This window comes from Tenrec ecaudatus, chromosome 13, assembly GCF_050624435.1.
Source record: "Tenrec ecaudatus isolate mTenEca1 chromosome 13, mTenEca1.hap1, whole genome shotgun sequence".
NCBI lineage: Eukaryota > Metazoa > Chordata > Mammalia > Afrosoricida > Tenrecidae > Tenrec > Tenrec ecaudatus.
Genome location: NC_134542.1, coordinates 49767540 through 49784902, shown reverse-complemented (window position 1 = coordinate 49784902; position 17363 = coordinate 49767540). Strand labels below are relative to the sequence as shown.

Genomic DNA, 17363 nt, shown 5'->3' with positions numbered 1-17363 from the left:
GTAATGAGCAACGTGGCAGTTACATAATCATGCCCCATGATGTGATCTGATGTGATAAACCAATCAGTCGTAAAAATATTAAGGGTGGGATGCAACCTCCTTAATCCCTTTGAAACTTTAATCTGATGCTAGGAGAGTGTACCTGGGACGTGGCTTGCAATGCCTTTTATTTTACAGGAGATAAAAAGAGAAAGAAGGGAACAGAGATCTGAAGGACCTAGGTCACCAAGAAAGAAGAGCCAGGACAGGAGTGCCTCTTGGTCCAGGCGTTCCTGGACAGAGAACCTCCTAGACCCAGGGGAAATTCATGCCAAGACACTTGGAGATGGCCAAGGAATGCTAGGTCTCCAGCTGCTTTAAAGAGACAAGACCAGATCCGACAGAGAAAGAAAGCTCCCCTATGGAGTTAACACTCTGCATTTGAACTTCTTACCTCCTAAACTGTACGAGAATAAACTTGTTTGTTGAAGTCCTCCCATACTGGCATTTCTGTTATGGCAGCACGAGATCAATAAGACAGTACTAAGGACGACATTCACCAATGCTCGCAACTCACCCTGCTCATCCCATCGGGTCCTGGGTGGGATGGATGTCCCGGAGGCCCTGGGGAACCAGGTTGACCAGGAACACCTGGTTCTCCATCAATACCCTGAGGACCACGGGGACCCTAGAAAAACAAGTCAGTCAAAATTAGAACCCATTGTAACATATCTACTTAGTTAAAAAGCTGCAAGTGTAGGCTTCTTAGTGGTGAGCCACAATTAAAGCATACTAACTATCCAGGTACTCCACAGTGGTGTCCTCAGGTCCCTCAGCACAGCCAGCCTGCACTGGTCAGAGCTTCTACCATTAGATCATGGTCTTGGTAAGAATTTACTCTTGAACTGCTAAGTCGTCAATGTTCACCCTTCTTGGTATCATCATAAAACTGTATCCAGTCCATCTGTACTCTAAAATGTTCTTGACTTTTGGTGCTCAGCAAAAGTCTTTGCTTACAAAACACATTCTGAAAGACTGTGACGTCAATAAGCAAGCATATCTGCTCAAATAAAAGACGACATCCTAAAAATAAATCTTAACATTCAAATAGTTTTTGAATTCATGAGTCTGTCTTACATTGCAGTTGCAATATATGCCCTTGTTTAATTAAAACTTCGCCCTCTTCGCAGTCCCTGGTCCCCTCAAAGGTTGAAGTTCACTTGAAAGAGTTTGTGTTTATTTAAAATATCTGATTGTTTAATGCTTTGCATACTTCCTGGTACGTGGTAGAAATTCCATATAAATTTCTTTTTCATATTTCAGTCCTCTTTCTTGTACTACTTGACATCTGGCAAACTTATATTTTCTTTACTACCTCCAGAGATGGACCAGATGAGAAACAGGAGACACAGTGACCCAGCCAAGTTCTAGTTTTCAAAGAAAAGAGCATTGGTCTCTGGCTGCCACTCCCTCCCTTCTCCAACACACACTCTGAATACTGCTGAGGAAACAGCCACGTCCTCAGACCTGGGAACGCTCTGCTCACACACACCCGCTCCCAGCCTTATCACTCTCCCCACTGTTTGGGGCTTTTCTCTTTAACCCTGCAGAGTCTTAATGGGTTTTATAGAGAAAGAAAGGACGAAAGTCCTCATAAAACCTAAACCCACTGCTCATTTGAAGCAAGGACTGAGGAAGAAAGAGGGGGAGTGAACTGAAGTTGGAGTTTCAAGGTATAGGAAGTCTTTCATGCTTAAAGATAGGGAATGCCTTCTGGCCCACGGTACTGACTTGAAATGTCAGCCCGATTAAGCAAGGGAAGAGAATTTAGGGCAAGCTGAGTTGCTAGAAAGGACAGTTTATGTGAAGTAATTTAAGGAGAAGGATGTAAATATTTAGAAATATATTCTCTTTCAATTTATTCAAACATTTACATATATGTTGTTAGTTTATAAAACACGTTCTGGAAGACTAAAATCAATAAGCTCAAATAAAAGATGACAACCTGAAAATATATTTGAACATTTTTTCTTAAAAAACATATTCACATCCATTATGACCACACCAATTCCCCTAAACTATTGATAGTTTGCTGTACTCTTTCCATTATACAGAATAAATTCTCTCTGTCATCAAGTCAATCCTGACTCTGTAGGACAGGATAGAATGGCCCCTATGCGTTTTCAATGACGGTCACATTTTAAAGGAGCAGAAAGACTAGCCTTTCTCCCGAGGAGTTGCTGGTGGTTTTAAACAGATGGTCTTACCACTAACAACCCAGCTCGTAACCTTCCGCCCCCGGGATCCTACTCTACACGCTGACTTGAACCGGTGCCTAGGACTCCTAACCACCTCCCCACCCGCCCAGAAAAAACCTAAACACACGGCTAGATACCAGACCAGAGTAACCCTACAGGAGAGGGTAGAACTGCCCCAAAGGGGGATGAGGCTGTACATCTTTGCAGTAGAAAATCTCATGTTCTCCCCCAGACTAGTGGGTGGATTTGACTTTGTAGTTAGCAACCCAAAGCTTGACCTACTGCGCCAAACCCTGGGCCATTCAGTCAGTTCGGACTCATAGTGACCGACCCTACACAGTGTTCCCAAGGCTGTATGCAAGATCACACAAAGGTTGACAGTGTGAACTAAAAATCAATATTGTCCATGAACACAAGCCAATTAATATTCTGATATAGTCACAGAACCTTAGAGGGAAAACTCTTGGCCCATTAAAATGTGCAATCGCTAATTGATCGCCAGGTTTGAGAAGCCCTGGCTGAAGTGTGTGGATGGTAAGAAGTTGGTGGGGCAGATCCACGGATAACTCCACAGGAGACAGACGTGGCCATCTGCTTCTGGAAAGATTACAGCCTCCGAAGCCCTGATGGACGGTTCTACTTGGCCCACCAGATCACAACGAGTGGACATTGACTCAATGGCAATAGATTTGGTTTGGGTACTAACTACCAAACTGACCTGTGTCCAAAGAGAAAAAATAAACAAGAATAAAACAAAAATGACATTTGTTGTCATGGGAGTGGAAGAAATTTGGGTATGTTTGCAGTCTGAAATAAATTGCACCCTTCCCTAGCCTTCTATGATGAATAACAGTATGTCAACATCTGCTGTTAGGATAGCTTGCTTTCTGTTTGCTTTGTAAACTGATAAGTATCTCCATGGAATCCCATGTACATAGTTGACTCTTACAGTAATTGATACTGCAGCTATTGAAGGGACACTTATAAAATGATCCAAAATTAAATGAGTATAATATATAATATTACAGGTGACCAAAAATTAATTAATTTTGAATCATACATAAGATAATTCTGGAATTCACTAAAGATGACATAGTTTCATACTTCGATGTGAGCTGAATCACATAACGTTTATATTAAGGCCAATGTATCTTTTGTCTTTATGACCTCCCATCGCCCAGGAAACTGAAGTAAATAGTCCATGCTGCAATCTGCAATATAAAGTACTTATATACTGCCACTAGGTGGCAATCTTTAAACGTCCGGGAGGAAAAAATAATTAATGACTCAGACGCATCAAGAGCTCTAAGTCACCACTGGTTAATAGCATCTTGCCAAGCGAAAGCATTCATCAAATTAGAGTTTGTAAGATTTGGTAGATTTCTCAATTACAATGAGGAAATTAAGACAGAAAGAGGCTAAGTGAGGTGTATCATTAGAACTCAAGTCTTAGGGCACAGAGACTAGTGATTTGTGAAAGCATCTTGAAAGTCTCTTTTGTTAAACAATGAGCCCATCTCCCGGCTAGCAGGATGCCGGTTGGCGTAGAAGGGCAGAAGCCAACCACAAACTGCTATCCGCATCTGAAGGCAGTTTCAGCTTTGCTTTGGGTTTGAACTTTTGACCATGTGAACTAGTTTCAAGAACAGCCAATCTTGTTAAATTCTAAGTCTTTTTCCTTAAATGGGTAAAAATTTAAAAAGAAAGACTTATGGAAATTTAGAAGTCAGCAGTGAGAGTCAATTAAATAACATGCTAAATTAGTAACTCAAAAATGATACATGGAGCTGGGTAAATCGATTGCACAAGAGCCCTTTCGAGTGTGGAAAAGCCAAGATGTTGCTTTCAGGACTAAGGCGTGCCTGCCTCAGGCCATGGTATTTCCAACCACCTTAGAGGGAGGCATGTGAAAGTTGTACAGTAAGTAAGGGAAACGGAACGAGGCTCTGTGGCGCAGCGGATAGCACCACAGAGAGCGCAGTGGATCTAGTTCTTCTCAACTAGGGAGAACTGGAGAAGAATCGCTGAATTGGAATGACCGTGCTGATGAAGAAAAGCAAAAGTGCCACGGGCTGCCAAAAGAGCAAACAAGTCCATCTTGGGGCAGGTACAACCAGCATGCTCCTTCGAGGCAAGGGGGCCAGACTTCATCAGATGTACTTTGGACATGATATTAGGAGAGACCAGCCCCTGGAGAAGGACTTCATGCTTGGTCAAGGGAGGGGCAGTGAAAACACGGAGGGCCCGCAACTAAACGGATTGGCCCCAGGGCAGCCACAGCACGTTCCACCACAAGAACAATTGTGAGGATGCTGCAGGGCTGGTGGTGTTTCATTCTAGTGCACACAGAGCTGCGAGGAGGGGCCAACTCAACAGCACTAACAAGAAGAACAACAAATTAGTAGCAGCCCATGGCGTTTCCTCCAGCCCCACGGCTTCTAGGAGCTGCTTTGCTGAACAAGAAGTGTGACTACCGACATACAAGACCATTGAAACGCTAGTTTCTCCCCTACAAGTCCTTTGCCAATGCACACTGCAGAAAGCTTACCTGTACAACATGATTTCTCAACTTAAACACAATTGACATTTGGGCTCAGATAATTCTTTGTTCAGAGAGGATGTCCTGTGCCTTGTAGTGTGTTTAACAACATTCCTGGTTTCTACTGGCCAAGTGTCGACAGCAATAACCCACCCCAAACCACACCCAACCCACTGCCACGGAGTTCATTTTAATACCTGTGGCCAAATGTTCAGGGGCGTGGGGGACAGGGCAAGAGAGAGGAGTAGAGGAAAGATTGTTCCAGATGAACCCCAAACAGCAACAAACTGCTGATACAGAGATAGTCACGGGAGGTATTAATTCCCAGCCAGCGAACATGCTAGTTCTCATCGTATGTCCTCAGTATTGTCCGGGTAGTTCACTGACAAGCAGGCACCTTGTCAAGGGATGGTGTTTTGGAGACAATAATTTGCACTGGCTCATGAGACTCAGTGACACACATCTGGTTCCAACTCGTCTTGATAGCTTGAAATCAGTCATGTTGGGAGTATTTATGCTAGGAAAATCAGCAAAAGCCACAGATCAAGGCTTTAAAAAATAAAGAAGTAGTTGCTATTCATTAAGAGGAAAAACTGAAGCCTGTGAGAAATATAATTGCTGTTTGATTATCTGCCACAATTGTCTCAGTTAATTCTTCATAAATAAATACTCCTTACTCTCCCCCCGCCACCCCCAGCCTCCCTGAGTGGTATGCATGGTGTGTTCTTGATTACTAACCAACTGACAGCTGAGTGGTTTGGACCCGGGTGACTGCTGCTGTAGAGATGACAGCCAATCACACCTGCGCAGATCCCCCTGGGGTCATCACTGTGGCCCCGATGGGACTCAAAACCAAGGAGTTTGTTTTTATTTACTCTTAACTCTCGGACTGGTTCTCTCTCTCTCTCTCTCTCTCTCTCTCTCTCTCTCTCTCTCTCTCTTTCTCTCTTCTCTGAAATACACCCACTCACTCACTAATTTCTACTAATCAAACTTAACCAAGGTAGGAAATAAATCATATTATATATTAGTTCAAGAAGGGACAAGAAGAGATGTAAGAAGGATGGAAAGTACATTCAGAGGATCCCAACCAAGGATTCTGGGAGTATTGAGACTTTTTCATAGCAACTTCCTCTGGACGTTGAGCTGGGGGGTTACCAATTGCTCTGACACATTGCATTGATGCACAATACTTTCTATACGCCCACCCAGCTGTCCACCTATCACTGTCATTCTAGCTCCTGAGTGGGCATCTGGAGAGCGGCCAACAGTGTTTAAGATGCTAACAATAACCAGCCATGAAGAATAGGGAATGAGGTAACCTGAATATATCTTTGTCCTCACCAATTGACATTTTCTGGATAAGCAATACAAAATTAATGATGCTCTCATTAATGTAATTAGTGATGTTCTCATTAATCAGCATGCACAACCCTAGGTCAAGTATAGGAAAAATATTGACATCATGCTATATCTAAAAAATATGTACAAACATAAACTAGTAACAAAGTTGAAACCTATGGTAGAAGTTTCTAGGGGGGACATTTAGTATATATTTTGGTTCCCACTTTTATATATTAAAGACTCTATGTTGTGTAAACATAACAAGGGAATCCTTCATGGTTTAAAATCCAGAAAGTGTGTGTCAGTGTGGTGTCCTCTTGCCACACTTATTCCACCTGCATACTCAGGAAGTAGCCAAAGGAGTGGGATGATATGAGGAAACATGCAGCACCAGAGATGCAGGAAGGCTTACTAACAGCCTGAGATATGCAGATGACACAACCTTGTTTGCTGAAAGTGAGGAGGACTTCAAGCATCTGCTGATGAAGAACAAGGATTGCAGCCAATATGTATTACAATTCAATATCAAGAAGACCAAAATCCTCACAACTAGATCAACTTGTAACATCATGATAAACGAGGACAAGAATGAGATTGTCGAGGATTTTTGCCTTGCTTGGATCCACACTCAACGCTGGGGGAGCAGCAGTCTAGTGATCAAAAGATGCATTGCATTAGGTAATCTGCTGCACAAGAAAAGTAAGGCTGTTACTAGGAGGATGAGGTGCGTCGGACTCAGGCAATGAAACACTAGTGGTATTTTCAGTTGCCTCATATGCATGTGAAAGTTGGGCATTGAAAAAGAAAGAAAAATCGATGCCTTTGAATAGCGGCTCTTGAACGAAGAAGAATGTTGAAATGACCATGGACGGCTGAAGAACAAAGAGGCCTTAGAAGGAGTACAGCCAGAGTGCTCCTCAGAGGCAAGGATTGCAAGGCTTTGTCTTCCATCCTTGGACATGCTGTCAGGAGAGACCAGTCCAGGAGAAGGACATCGTGCTTGGTCACGTGGAGGGGCGGCAATAAAGAGGAAGGCCCTCGTGGAGACGGACTGACTCAGTGGCCGCAACAACGGGCTCAAGTACAGGAACCGTGTGAGCGCGGTGCAGGACCAGGCGGTGTTTGGTTCTGTTGTGCATCAGATTACTGAGTCAGGGCCGACTTGATGACAGCTAACCCAAACAATGTATGTTGTTTCCCTGTTACTCTATTTCTTTGATTTTCCTATAAGCATATATTTAAAACAAAAAGTAAACACAAACAAATGATAGCTTCAGAGCAGATTCAGACTTCTAGGGACCCAACAGGACGGAGCAGAACTGCCCCGTGGAGGGTCGGAAGCTGTCTTTATGGGGGCAGATGCTCCTCTTCCCCTGGGGCCTGGCTGGGGGTCAAACTGCACACTTCCCGCTGCCGCCCAACAGGCAGCTCCTGATGCTCCGAGGGCTCTCAAATGTAGATTGAGGGGGCTCAAAACCCCTCAATACATAGCGAAAATCATGAGGCAGAAACATTAAAGAGCACAGATGTTCTGATTAGAGCATGGACAGAAATGTGAATTATTATTATAGCAAAGGCATTTCTTATGTGGATTGAGATATCAAAATAACAAAAATAGGGATTTTAATCCATGGATTTGAAAATAATTATTATTTCATAGTTATGCAAAGGGAAAAAGCATGTAATAGTCTCAGGTTTTATCTCAAGGGCATAGGCTAATTAGTTCAACTTTAAAGTGTTAGCTTTGTGCTGGCTATGAAGTTGTTGACTTTCAAATTACTCTTTCAGGGGTTCTTCTCAGTAAAAGGGGAGGTATGACTTGGAAAATAAGTTCAGTGTTCAACCACTTGAAGGAAAACAGAATTGTCTAACAATCTTCTTCTCAATTCAACTTGATTATTACTGTGGCAACCACAGCATCGCGGTAGTACAGTTTGGCCATTATTTACTGATGAATTACAATTTCTGGAAGCAATCTGATATGTAAATCAGGTTTCTTAGATTTGAATTTGTTTTCATTTGACCACATAATGAACAGGAACGTAGCCGTGGTGTCTAATGAAGATTCACAAGGATTAGCATGGACCATTATCTCGACAGCAGAAGAGGGACAGAAGCACTTCATGATCTGGACTCTTTGTATGGGTCAGAAGAGGAGAGAGAGGAGAGGCATAGCACTGGGAGGACTGCGACTTCCATCCACAGGCCTAACGGCAAACTGCTGCCAACTTACCGGTCTTCCTTTGGGGCCTCGCTCTCCACGTGGTCCTTGTGACCCTGGAGGCCCCTGAGACAGAGAATAATAGCGGTTACTGCTTCGTAGTCACATTTCTGTCTGCTTTTCTCTTAAAGGTTTGCTTCAGATAAAGAAATTCAATAGCAAAATTTCTTCTTGATTCAGTTCAGTTAGAGAATAAAATCATTGCACATAAATCCCTGTGTAGACAGGAAACAGCAAACAGACTCACTGCCAACACAGCATGACTTACCTGAGACTGTACCTGTCTCTGGGGCAGACAGCCCAGTCTCTCTTCCGTGGGGCTGTGGGTGGTTTCAAACTACCGACCATGCAGATCACAGCCCTGTGCGTAACCACACCACCAGGGCTCCACAGGGTTGTTTATTTTAGCAGCGAAGCTTAGGGCTCCAAAGAAGGCTATGCTATGTCACAGCATCGTGGGGCCCAAGGAACGGAGCGTAGTAGGTTGAAACAGTCATTGCAATGTCATGAGGACTCTAAGTTTCTTTTCACTAAATTTAGTGCTTTTCACTAAATTCTGCATACAAAATTTTGCAGTTCAAGTTTGGAAAAAGAAATAAACAAACCCCAAATGATATAATTTATCTGAGGGAATGTTTGCATTCACATCAGTACACGATTCTCGCTGATGATTCATCATTGTTCAAGCTGTGGTGAACCAAGTAGAGAGGCCATTTAACCGGTACTTTGGTGTATGTACCATCACCTATCTTTTTTTAAAACTGGATTAAGAATGCTGCGGCATCTCCAATGTATATTTAAAAACACAATTAGAATAATAATCACATTTTTTTCCTGGAAAATAAAAAATGGCATTTATGTTCCAAAAGAGGTGTTATTTTGATAATAACTTAAAATGCTTTTATAGATCTGTGAATGGAACTTGCTGCATCTTTACTCTCCTCTACAGAAAAATTCCCAAGGAAACTTTTAGTTTCTCTATGATGATTACCTTATATATTTTCTCAATCCAATATAATCCTCTATGTCATTCATGACTGTCAAGTAATCCTGAAACCTGAAGATGTTTTGGGGTAGGCTGTCTTAAGAACAAAACATCACTGATTTATGTTACATCATCTTCTTGCGGTTACAATAGCCGCAGGGATTTTCAATGCCACAAAGAATATGAGTCCCATGAAGAATGGCGGCCAATACTTACTGCCAGTCCTGGACGACCACGTATGCCTGTTACCTAGACAAGGAACAAGACAATCAGTCAAAGGAAAGCTTTGGAGTTCCCAAAAGTCAAGTAGATCATAACAACCAAAGCCACAGTGAATTTCTTTTAAACAGTTTTGTGTTTGTCAATGATACCCAAATCAATGAGCTTAAACAACAAAACAAAAACTCTCACTGCCATTGAGTGATAGAGGGCAGTGTAGAACTGCCCCCTTTGGGTTTCCGAGACTGCAACTCTTCCCAGGAGCAGAAAGCCCGTCTTTCTCCCCGCGGAGCCGCTGGTGGTTTCAAAAAGACCACCGTGAGGATCTCAGCCCCATGCCTGACCACTAGGCTGCAGGGTTGCTCAAAGAGCAGGGAAACACCCAATGAACGCTCCACTGTGAGAGGAGGCATCAGGGAATTACTTACTTCTCTTCTCTTCTCTGAGCTAGTTTACTGCTCTGTGAAATGGGGATGATGCGTATGAGTAAACGAGCTCAGAGAAGAGAAGTAACAGTTGTTTCTTAAACCAATGAATACATGTTCCCTTACCTTAAACCTAAGCCATAATAATTACACATCCTTCACTCATCAAGCCCATTCAGATGCTTATTGACAGAGGAGAATTGGCCCTGCTTCTCTCTCTCTCTCTCTCTCTCTCTCTCTCTCTCTCTCTCTCTCTCTCTCTCTCTCTCTCTCTCTCTCTCTCTCTCTCTCTCTCTGGCTGTAAATCACAATGGGAGCAGACAGCCTCACTTTTCTCTTGCAGATTAGTTGGTGGGTAAGAGCTGAGGCCTTGGAATGAGCAGTCCAAAGTGACTACCCTACTAAGCCACCAGGCACCTTCTGATGACATAGAACTCTTTTTAATTAAAGGACACAATTCCCTTGTAAGCAATCTGTGTGAGAAATAAGCTAATAGAGATAAAAACAGAAAAAATGCAAACACTGCAATGTAAGTCAATGCAGTGTATTCTTTTATCTTGAGAGTGATAACTCCTTTAATAGCTCTCTGTGAAGTCTTAGAGAGTGGTGGTTAGAGAATATTTGTTCTATTTAATAATATCCTTTTCATAATCTACAAGTCTAAAGAATTTTTATGCAACATAAAATTCCACTAGAATGCTGACATGATATTCCCAGGAGTGCTGAAACAATGAACAATACATTTCTATGTAGATTATGTGGTTACTTACCATATAAAAATTATGCATCTTAACTATCAAAATATATTTAATTTTGTAAAACTCTTATTTTTACCTGTAAATCAGGAGACTGTAAAGTCAGGAGGAGAGAACTAGAAAACATTAAATACAAACTAAAGATAGAGTTAGCTTTCCTCTTGTGTTTTACTAATGCACTTAGCTATAGTATAGTTGTGTGGTATTATCTATGCAATCTACTAAAAATCTTATTTATACCCATGTTATGAAACTAATATACATATATATATATATACTTACAACAGGCACTAGTCCTGGTTCTCCTTTTTGTCCCTGTGAAGGAAAAAAGTTCAACAAGTAAAATAATATCTTGTTTGTCATGGACATATATTCAAATATGACAGAAAACCCTGAGAACTTTTATAAGAAAAATTAAACATGAGAAAAGACTTTAACCATCAATTGTAGCATATTGACTCAGATATCTTTAATATTAAAAAAGAATATTTTCTCATCTGAAAGACCTGAAAATAAGAGAAACCTTATGTGCAGGGAAAAGGAATGATTTGTAGTTGTGTCACTTCAGGTTTTACAGAGAGCAAATCCAACTAATTGTCTAGAGAAAGATATGGTTGTGATGGAAAGAAGTAAAGTCAAAGTACCATAATAAAAAACCATGAAAAGACTGAAAAGAAAATCCAAATAACTTTCTATATTTGGATGGCCACAGGCTTAGTTCATGCCACCTAGCCCTGAGTTAGATGCGCTTCCCAAGCTCCCTGCTGTCCGTCCTTAGAACTCAGAGCAATAATACCCAAGGAGCTCCTTGTGCTCATGTGCTCATGTTAAGAAAACCACAGAAGAAAGGTAACAGCTCTGAATCTCTGAGAAAAATCTTCACAATTGAATAGGAAAAAAATAACACAAGAACTACAATTGCTGTGAATTAGCTTCAGTCAGGTAAATTAGATTTTGTTTCATAATGAATAAGAGAGAGCATTCCCTTTCATTCTTAGAGGGTTATTTTTTTCCCTTAAAAGTGTTTTCTTACAGAACGAGCATGTTTGCAGGTTAAATAAGGATTAGATGCAGTGGACTTCCATATGCCTCTATTTTATCAAACATTTCTTGGTATTATTTCCATAAGGAGATGTCTTCCAAAAGATTTTGGTATCTTCTAGATTATGATCATATATCAGTCTATGTCCTCAGGGAGGCATGTGGAAATTCTAAATATACCCCTTGTTAAAGATATTAATCTTTATTAATATATTATGACATAATGATTTTGATAGGACAATTGGGGATAGCAAATAATAAATCTATGTATTCTGTCCCACATTAAAGAAATCATTAAGAATTACTTAACTTCTCCCTTCACATATTGTTCTTTTATCTGACTATAACAATAAGATGTTTTCAGAGGAAAGAGATTTGAAACTAATGGGAGTATACAAAAGAAACTAAAAATGAAACTTACTGGGATATAATCGCTACTATATCACTAAATTAAGACTGGTTGTCTTGATTTCTTTTCATGTATACAGGCACTTTGCATTAATGCCCTATTATTTTCTTATCATGTACACAGGCACTTTGCATTAATGCCCTATTATTGTACTCTTACATTCTTGCTTTAATTTATACAATAAAAATAACACTGCATTGGACATTCTTGGTCACCAATGATTGCATTGAGCATCTGGTAAATACCTTATCATCTGCTTCTAGCTAGGAATTAAGTTTATTAAATATGCGATCAAATCTTGAAAGGCTTGAAGACAACCCACCCCAGGACTAGGAGTCAGCCAATGAATGTATATGGTCTGTGCTGAAAGATGGTTGCATTTCTGAATTTCCACAATGGATAACTCTTAACCTGGGTCATTCCATTTAAAATGGCATGAACATATTAAATAATAGTTGTTATTGATTGAATAGTGTCCCAAGAAACTATGTATTGCAATTGTGGTGTATTGAATATCCATTGAATTCATCATTCAATTATGTGATTAAATCAGTAGACCATGGATAGAGTGGATTATCTTCCATGATGTATTGAAATCACTTTCCATGTGCAATCCAGTGCAGTACAAGCAATCAACCAGCTGAGGTAAGATCAGTGTAGGATGTTTCCTAAACCCAAGCACTTCTGCCTTATAAAAACAGCAGACAGAAACCAGACATGCATCCATCCAAAGAAGACTGTTTCCAAGCAAAGGAACCAAACAACTGTTAACTTAGGACTATTAACAAGAAGGAAGGGTTAGCTATTCACACTTAGGACTATTAACAAGAAGGAATTGGCAGGGAGAAGAACTGATTTGGGCTTTTACCCCCAGAGAACTGGGAAGAAATCAACTTTTACTTTCCAATTAATAGGAGAGGGATCACAAACTTACTGAAATTAAAATAACTGCCTGCCTCCTTTCTTTTGTTCCTTCATTCTTTCCCTTCTTTGATCCTTCCTTTTAACTAATGTACAGTGTATTTCTTGCATGAATATGTGTACTATGTGTACTACCACTAGAATAGATGCAAAGAATCCAAAGGCTAATAAAACGTATTTGTAATCCTCAAGGAATTCACAATCTTAATTAATAATCATATCATTAAAATAGACATTTGTAATATATATTGGCACAGTTGATCTGCACTCATATATTTAACACAGTGCATTTGTATGATAATTGGTAGTTTTCAAAAATGTTCACACATTTTAAAGCACAGTATATGTAGCTATGAATAGATTAAAATCTACTATGAAAGAGAAATTATCCAAAATAAAACTTACCTTTCTTCCTCTACCTATAAAAAGAAAAATATAAATGTTATTTTATAAAGATACAGTTATTGAGAAGTAGCAGCATATTAACTTTCAATAGTAGGTATCTTGCTTAGCTAAAATCTGACTTAAACAGGTATCCCTATCACCAGGAGGCAGTAGGTAGCCCTATCATCATAAGCTGCTTTTGATCAATATTTTTCCATAAGTGGCAAAATATTACATCCCTTTGGAAAATTCTGATATTGACTATTCTCCCTAATATTCATATCACACTCAACATTTATTGAATCATAAAATTATTTTTTATGATTATACTATTTAAAATTCTCTTCAATCTATACTCTCCATTTTATTTTTGTCTCTTAAGATTTTTAAGTCTTCCATTCATTCATATGATTCAAATACTGAAGAATATGCAAGGTACAGTTAGTTACACACTGAGAAGTCCACCTCTTCCCCTATTTCCTATAGTTAACCCTTACAGGGTGCCATTATCACAAGTTGCTTATGTATTGTTCTTGAGTTTCTTTTTAAATATATAAACACATCTATGAATCGAGTCCACTCCGACTCACGGTGACGTCGTGTATTACAGAACAGAGCTGTGTCACAGGTTCTCTTCGGTGTAAATACCTGTATTTCAAACTGTCACCGTTGAGGTTAGGAACTGGTCACAAATCACTTGCATCAACCAGCGAATTTCCTAGCCCATATTAAAAGCATGATGTTTCTATGGGCCAGTGCAATAGAGGGTGGGATGACATTTTATTTATTATATCAGACATAATTATTTTCTTCCCAAGAGCAAAGTTGGCACCAGGAGAAATACATGTATTTTCTAGACTGCCTCTTGGATATGAATGGACTTAGAAAATTAATAAGTACCTTGGAGACACTCACCAAGAGGACTTTAACTACAATAATCTTCAGAGCTACCAGTAATTCTCAGATAAGAAATAAGCACTTAAAATTCAGCCAAAAGTTTCTCTGACTTTCAGACAATGTGCTGGTGGTAGGGGTGGAAGGTAAATTAGTTAATCAAAAGACCTCTCCATGGTGGCTTAATTTTCTCATGGGTTGCTTAATCCTGAGAGCTAAAAACACCACAACTGTAATGATGACTCATTAAATCCATTTTGAATTGGTCCTAAGCATTCTTACCAAAGTTGGTGTTGCCGCCACCAGTTGTATGCGAGCAGACAGCGCAGCACTCCCCGGGAGGAGTGACAGGGTCGGCACAGTCCAACAGGGCTGGGCACTGGATCTTGTCACAAAGAATAGCTCCATTGTCACATACACATATCTGGCAAGGGGCGGGTTTCCAAATGTCTCGGTTTAAGTACATCTGGCCATTCTGCGTGCAGGCTATTTCTTCACCATAACTCTCTAGAATTAGAAGAAAAAATAATTAGAGGTTAGTGATTTTTTGAACCTGGGGAATATAATAATTTAAAGGTGAGTCATCTTGTGAGTTCAAAAAAATCCTGGGCTAAGCAGTACAAAAACAGACGAACTTAATTATTTAGTATTTACACAGAACCAACCAATTGCCTTGAGTTGATTCCAACTCAGATGACCCAGTGTGTGTCTATTTTTTAAATAGAACCTTAGATCTTTCTTCAAAGGTGCCGCTGGTGGAATTGAACTTAGAACCTTTCAGGGAGCATCCTAGCATGTTAACTATTCACACTACACAGGGACTCCATCTATATATAAAGCAATGTGTAATTTAACATGAAACAATTGTGTTCATATTTACATCCTACTATGATAAGAGGGTGGGGGAAATAAGCGGTTAAAAAGATAAGTGTAACCAGATAGTGCATCCTATAAGGCTTTCGTTTTGAAGCGGTAAGTGATCAAAACTGGGGAGATAGTTAAGTGTCATTGAGACAGTTCCAACTCGTAGTGACCTCGCGTAGGACAGAGCAAAACACTGTCACGTTCTCCACCATGCTCACTGTAGTGCTTTACTTGAGTCCATTGTCGAAGCCTGTGTGCCAGTTGATAGTGTTGTTGTTCTTGTTAGGTGCCATCGAGTTGGCTCGGCTACATAGTGACCCTGAACAACAGAATGAAACACTGCACGACCCTACACCATCCTCACAATTGTTCCTTTGCCTGAGCCCATTGATGCAGCCACTGTGTCCATCTATCTTGTCCAGGGCCTTCCTTTTTTCCCCACCCCTCCACTTTACTGCACATGATGTCCTTCTACAGGGATTGGTCTCTCCTGACATTATAGCCAAAGCATGTAAGACAAAGGCTTGTCAACCTTGTCCCTAAGGAGCAATCTGGCCTGACTTATTCCAATACAGACGCTTGTCTTTTGAGCGTTTCACGGTACTTTCAAGAGTTTCCTCCAGCATCACAATTCAAACGCATCGATTCTTCTTCAGCCTTCCTTATTCAATGTCCAACTTCCATCCTGGTGATGAGTGTCTTCTTTTTGACTGACCCTCTTGATGTCCTTTTCCAGGGGTTGGGATCTCCTGATGCCATGTCCAAGTACACAAGACAAAGTTCCACTCTTCTAAGGAGCCTTCCCAGACAGATGTGTTCATTCTTCTGGAAGCCCAGGCTATTTTCAAAACCATAATTCAAATATCAGTTACTCTCCAGTTTTCTTATTCATTGTCTAGCTTTCGAGGTCAGCGCAGCAGTTAAAAATACCCAGATTTGCGTCAGGCACGGCCTAGTCCTCAGAGAGACGTCTTTGCTCTTGACCGCCTTGAAGAGGCCTTGTGCAGCAGACATGCCCAGTGCAAGGTGTCGTTTGATTTCGCGACTGAGGCTTCTAGGAGTACTGATGGTAGATCAAAGTAAAATGGCATCCTAGACAACCTCTGTCCTTTATATCTTTTTCCTGCTGCCATCCAGTGTTCTAGCTGCAGCTTCGCTTTCTTTACATTGAGTTGTAATTCATACGGAAAGCTAAGGGCTTTGATTTGCATCTGCAAGTGTTTCACCTTCTATTGGCTTTCAACAAATGAGGCTCTTTTATCTGCATACCAAAGGGCCTGGTGGAATAGTGTGTTATTTCTTGGACCACTAACCACTTTGAAATCTCCAGCCATTCCGCAGTAGAATGATGAGGATTTCTACTCCCATCGAGATTTACATCCTCAGAATACCCCAAGGACAATTCTACTCTGTCCACTATGGATGGGCACTGAGTAGACACAGTGGGTCACTATGAGTAGGCATTGACTCAATGGCAGTGAGAGAGAGAGAGAGAGAAAATAAAGCTTCCTCCAGTCTTGATACTGCTATTCTTCTTCATATAATCTAGATTCTCATATTATATGATTAGCATATGATGGGAAGTTTAATAAGGAAAAATGCAAAGAGGAAAAAAAGAACATATGATTTTCATGCATAGGGGATCTTTCTGTGACTTTCAACTTACAAGAGAAAATGTGTGTTTATATACCATGGAAGAAAACTTCAAAATATTTTGAACATATAGTAAAAAAATAATAACAGTGTCCCATTTCTAATAGAAGTCTCTGCTAGACATTCTAAAAGTGAAAAATGCTTACTAAATTGTACTGGAAGTGTAAAAGTAGGTGATGAGTTACTTATTTTTGCAATGAAATCACGGAAAGCTATGCCCCAAACAAAATCATAAATTTGTATATAAAATATCCTGAGTGTGGTTTCTGTAATTTTATTAAAAATTAAGGAAGATGGCGAGAAACATAAAAACAACACTTGTAAAAAACAAAACAACACTTGTATACCTAGTTCTTGCAATTCTTATTAAACACATATATCTTACTCTGTGAATTAATAAGAAATAAAATCTCTAACATATTTTTAAATGTTATGTGGATATTACTTTGCTTAAACCCTTTAGGAACTTCCT

At 40.2% G+C, this 17363-nt stretch overlaps 1 protein-coding gene across 1 annotated transcript in view; it reads right to left on the bottom strand.

Annotated features, from left to right (window-relative positions):
- COL5A2 (collagen type V alpha 2 chain) overlaps positions 1-17363 on the bottom strand; it is a 166680-nt gene that overhangs the window by 72443 nt on the left and 76874 nt on the right. Inside the window, exons 2-7 of the mRNA XM_075529347.1 lie at positions 14657-14881; positions 13502-13515; positions 11008-11040; positions 9543-9575; positions 8354-8407; positions 557-667 (exon numbers count right to left, since the gene is read on the bottom strand). Of these exons, the coding sequence (XP_075385462.1) occupies positions 557-667; positions 8354-8407; positions 9543-9575; positions 11008-11040; positions 13502-13515; positions 14657-14881 (470 nt within the window). The remainder of the gene's footprint in view (positions 1-556; positions 668-8353; positions 8408-9542; positions 9576-11007; positions 11041-13501; positions 13516-14656; positions 14882-17363) is intronic.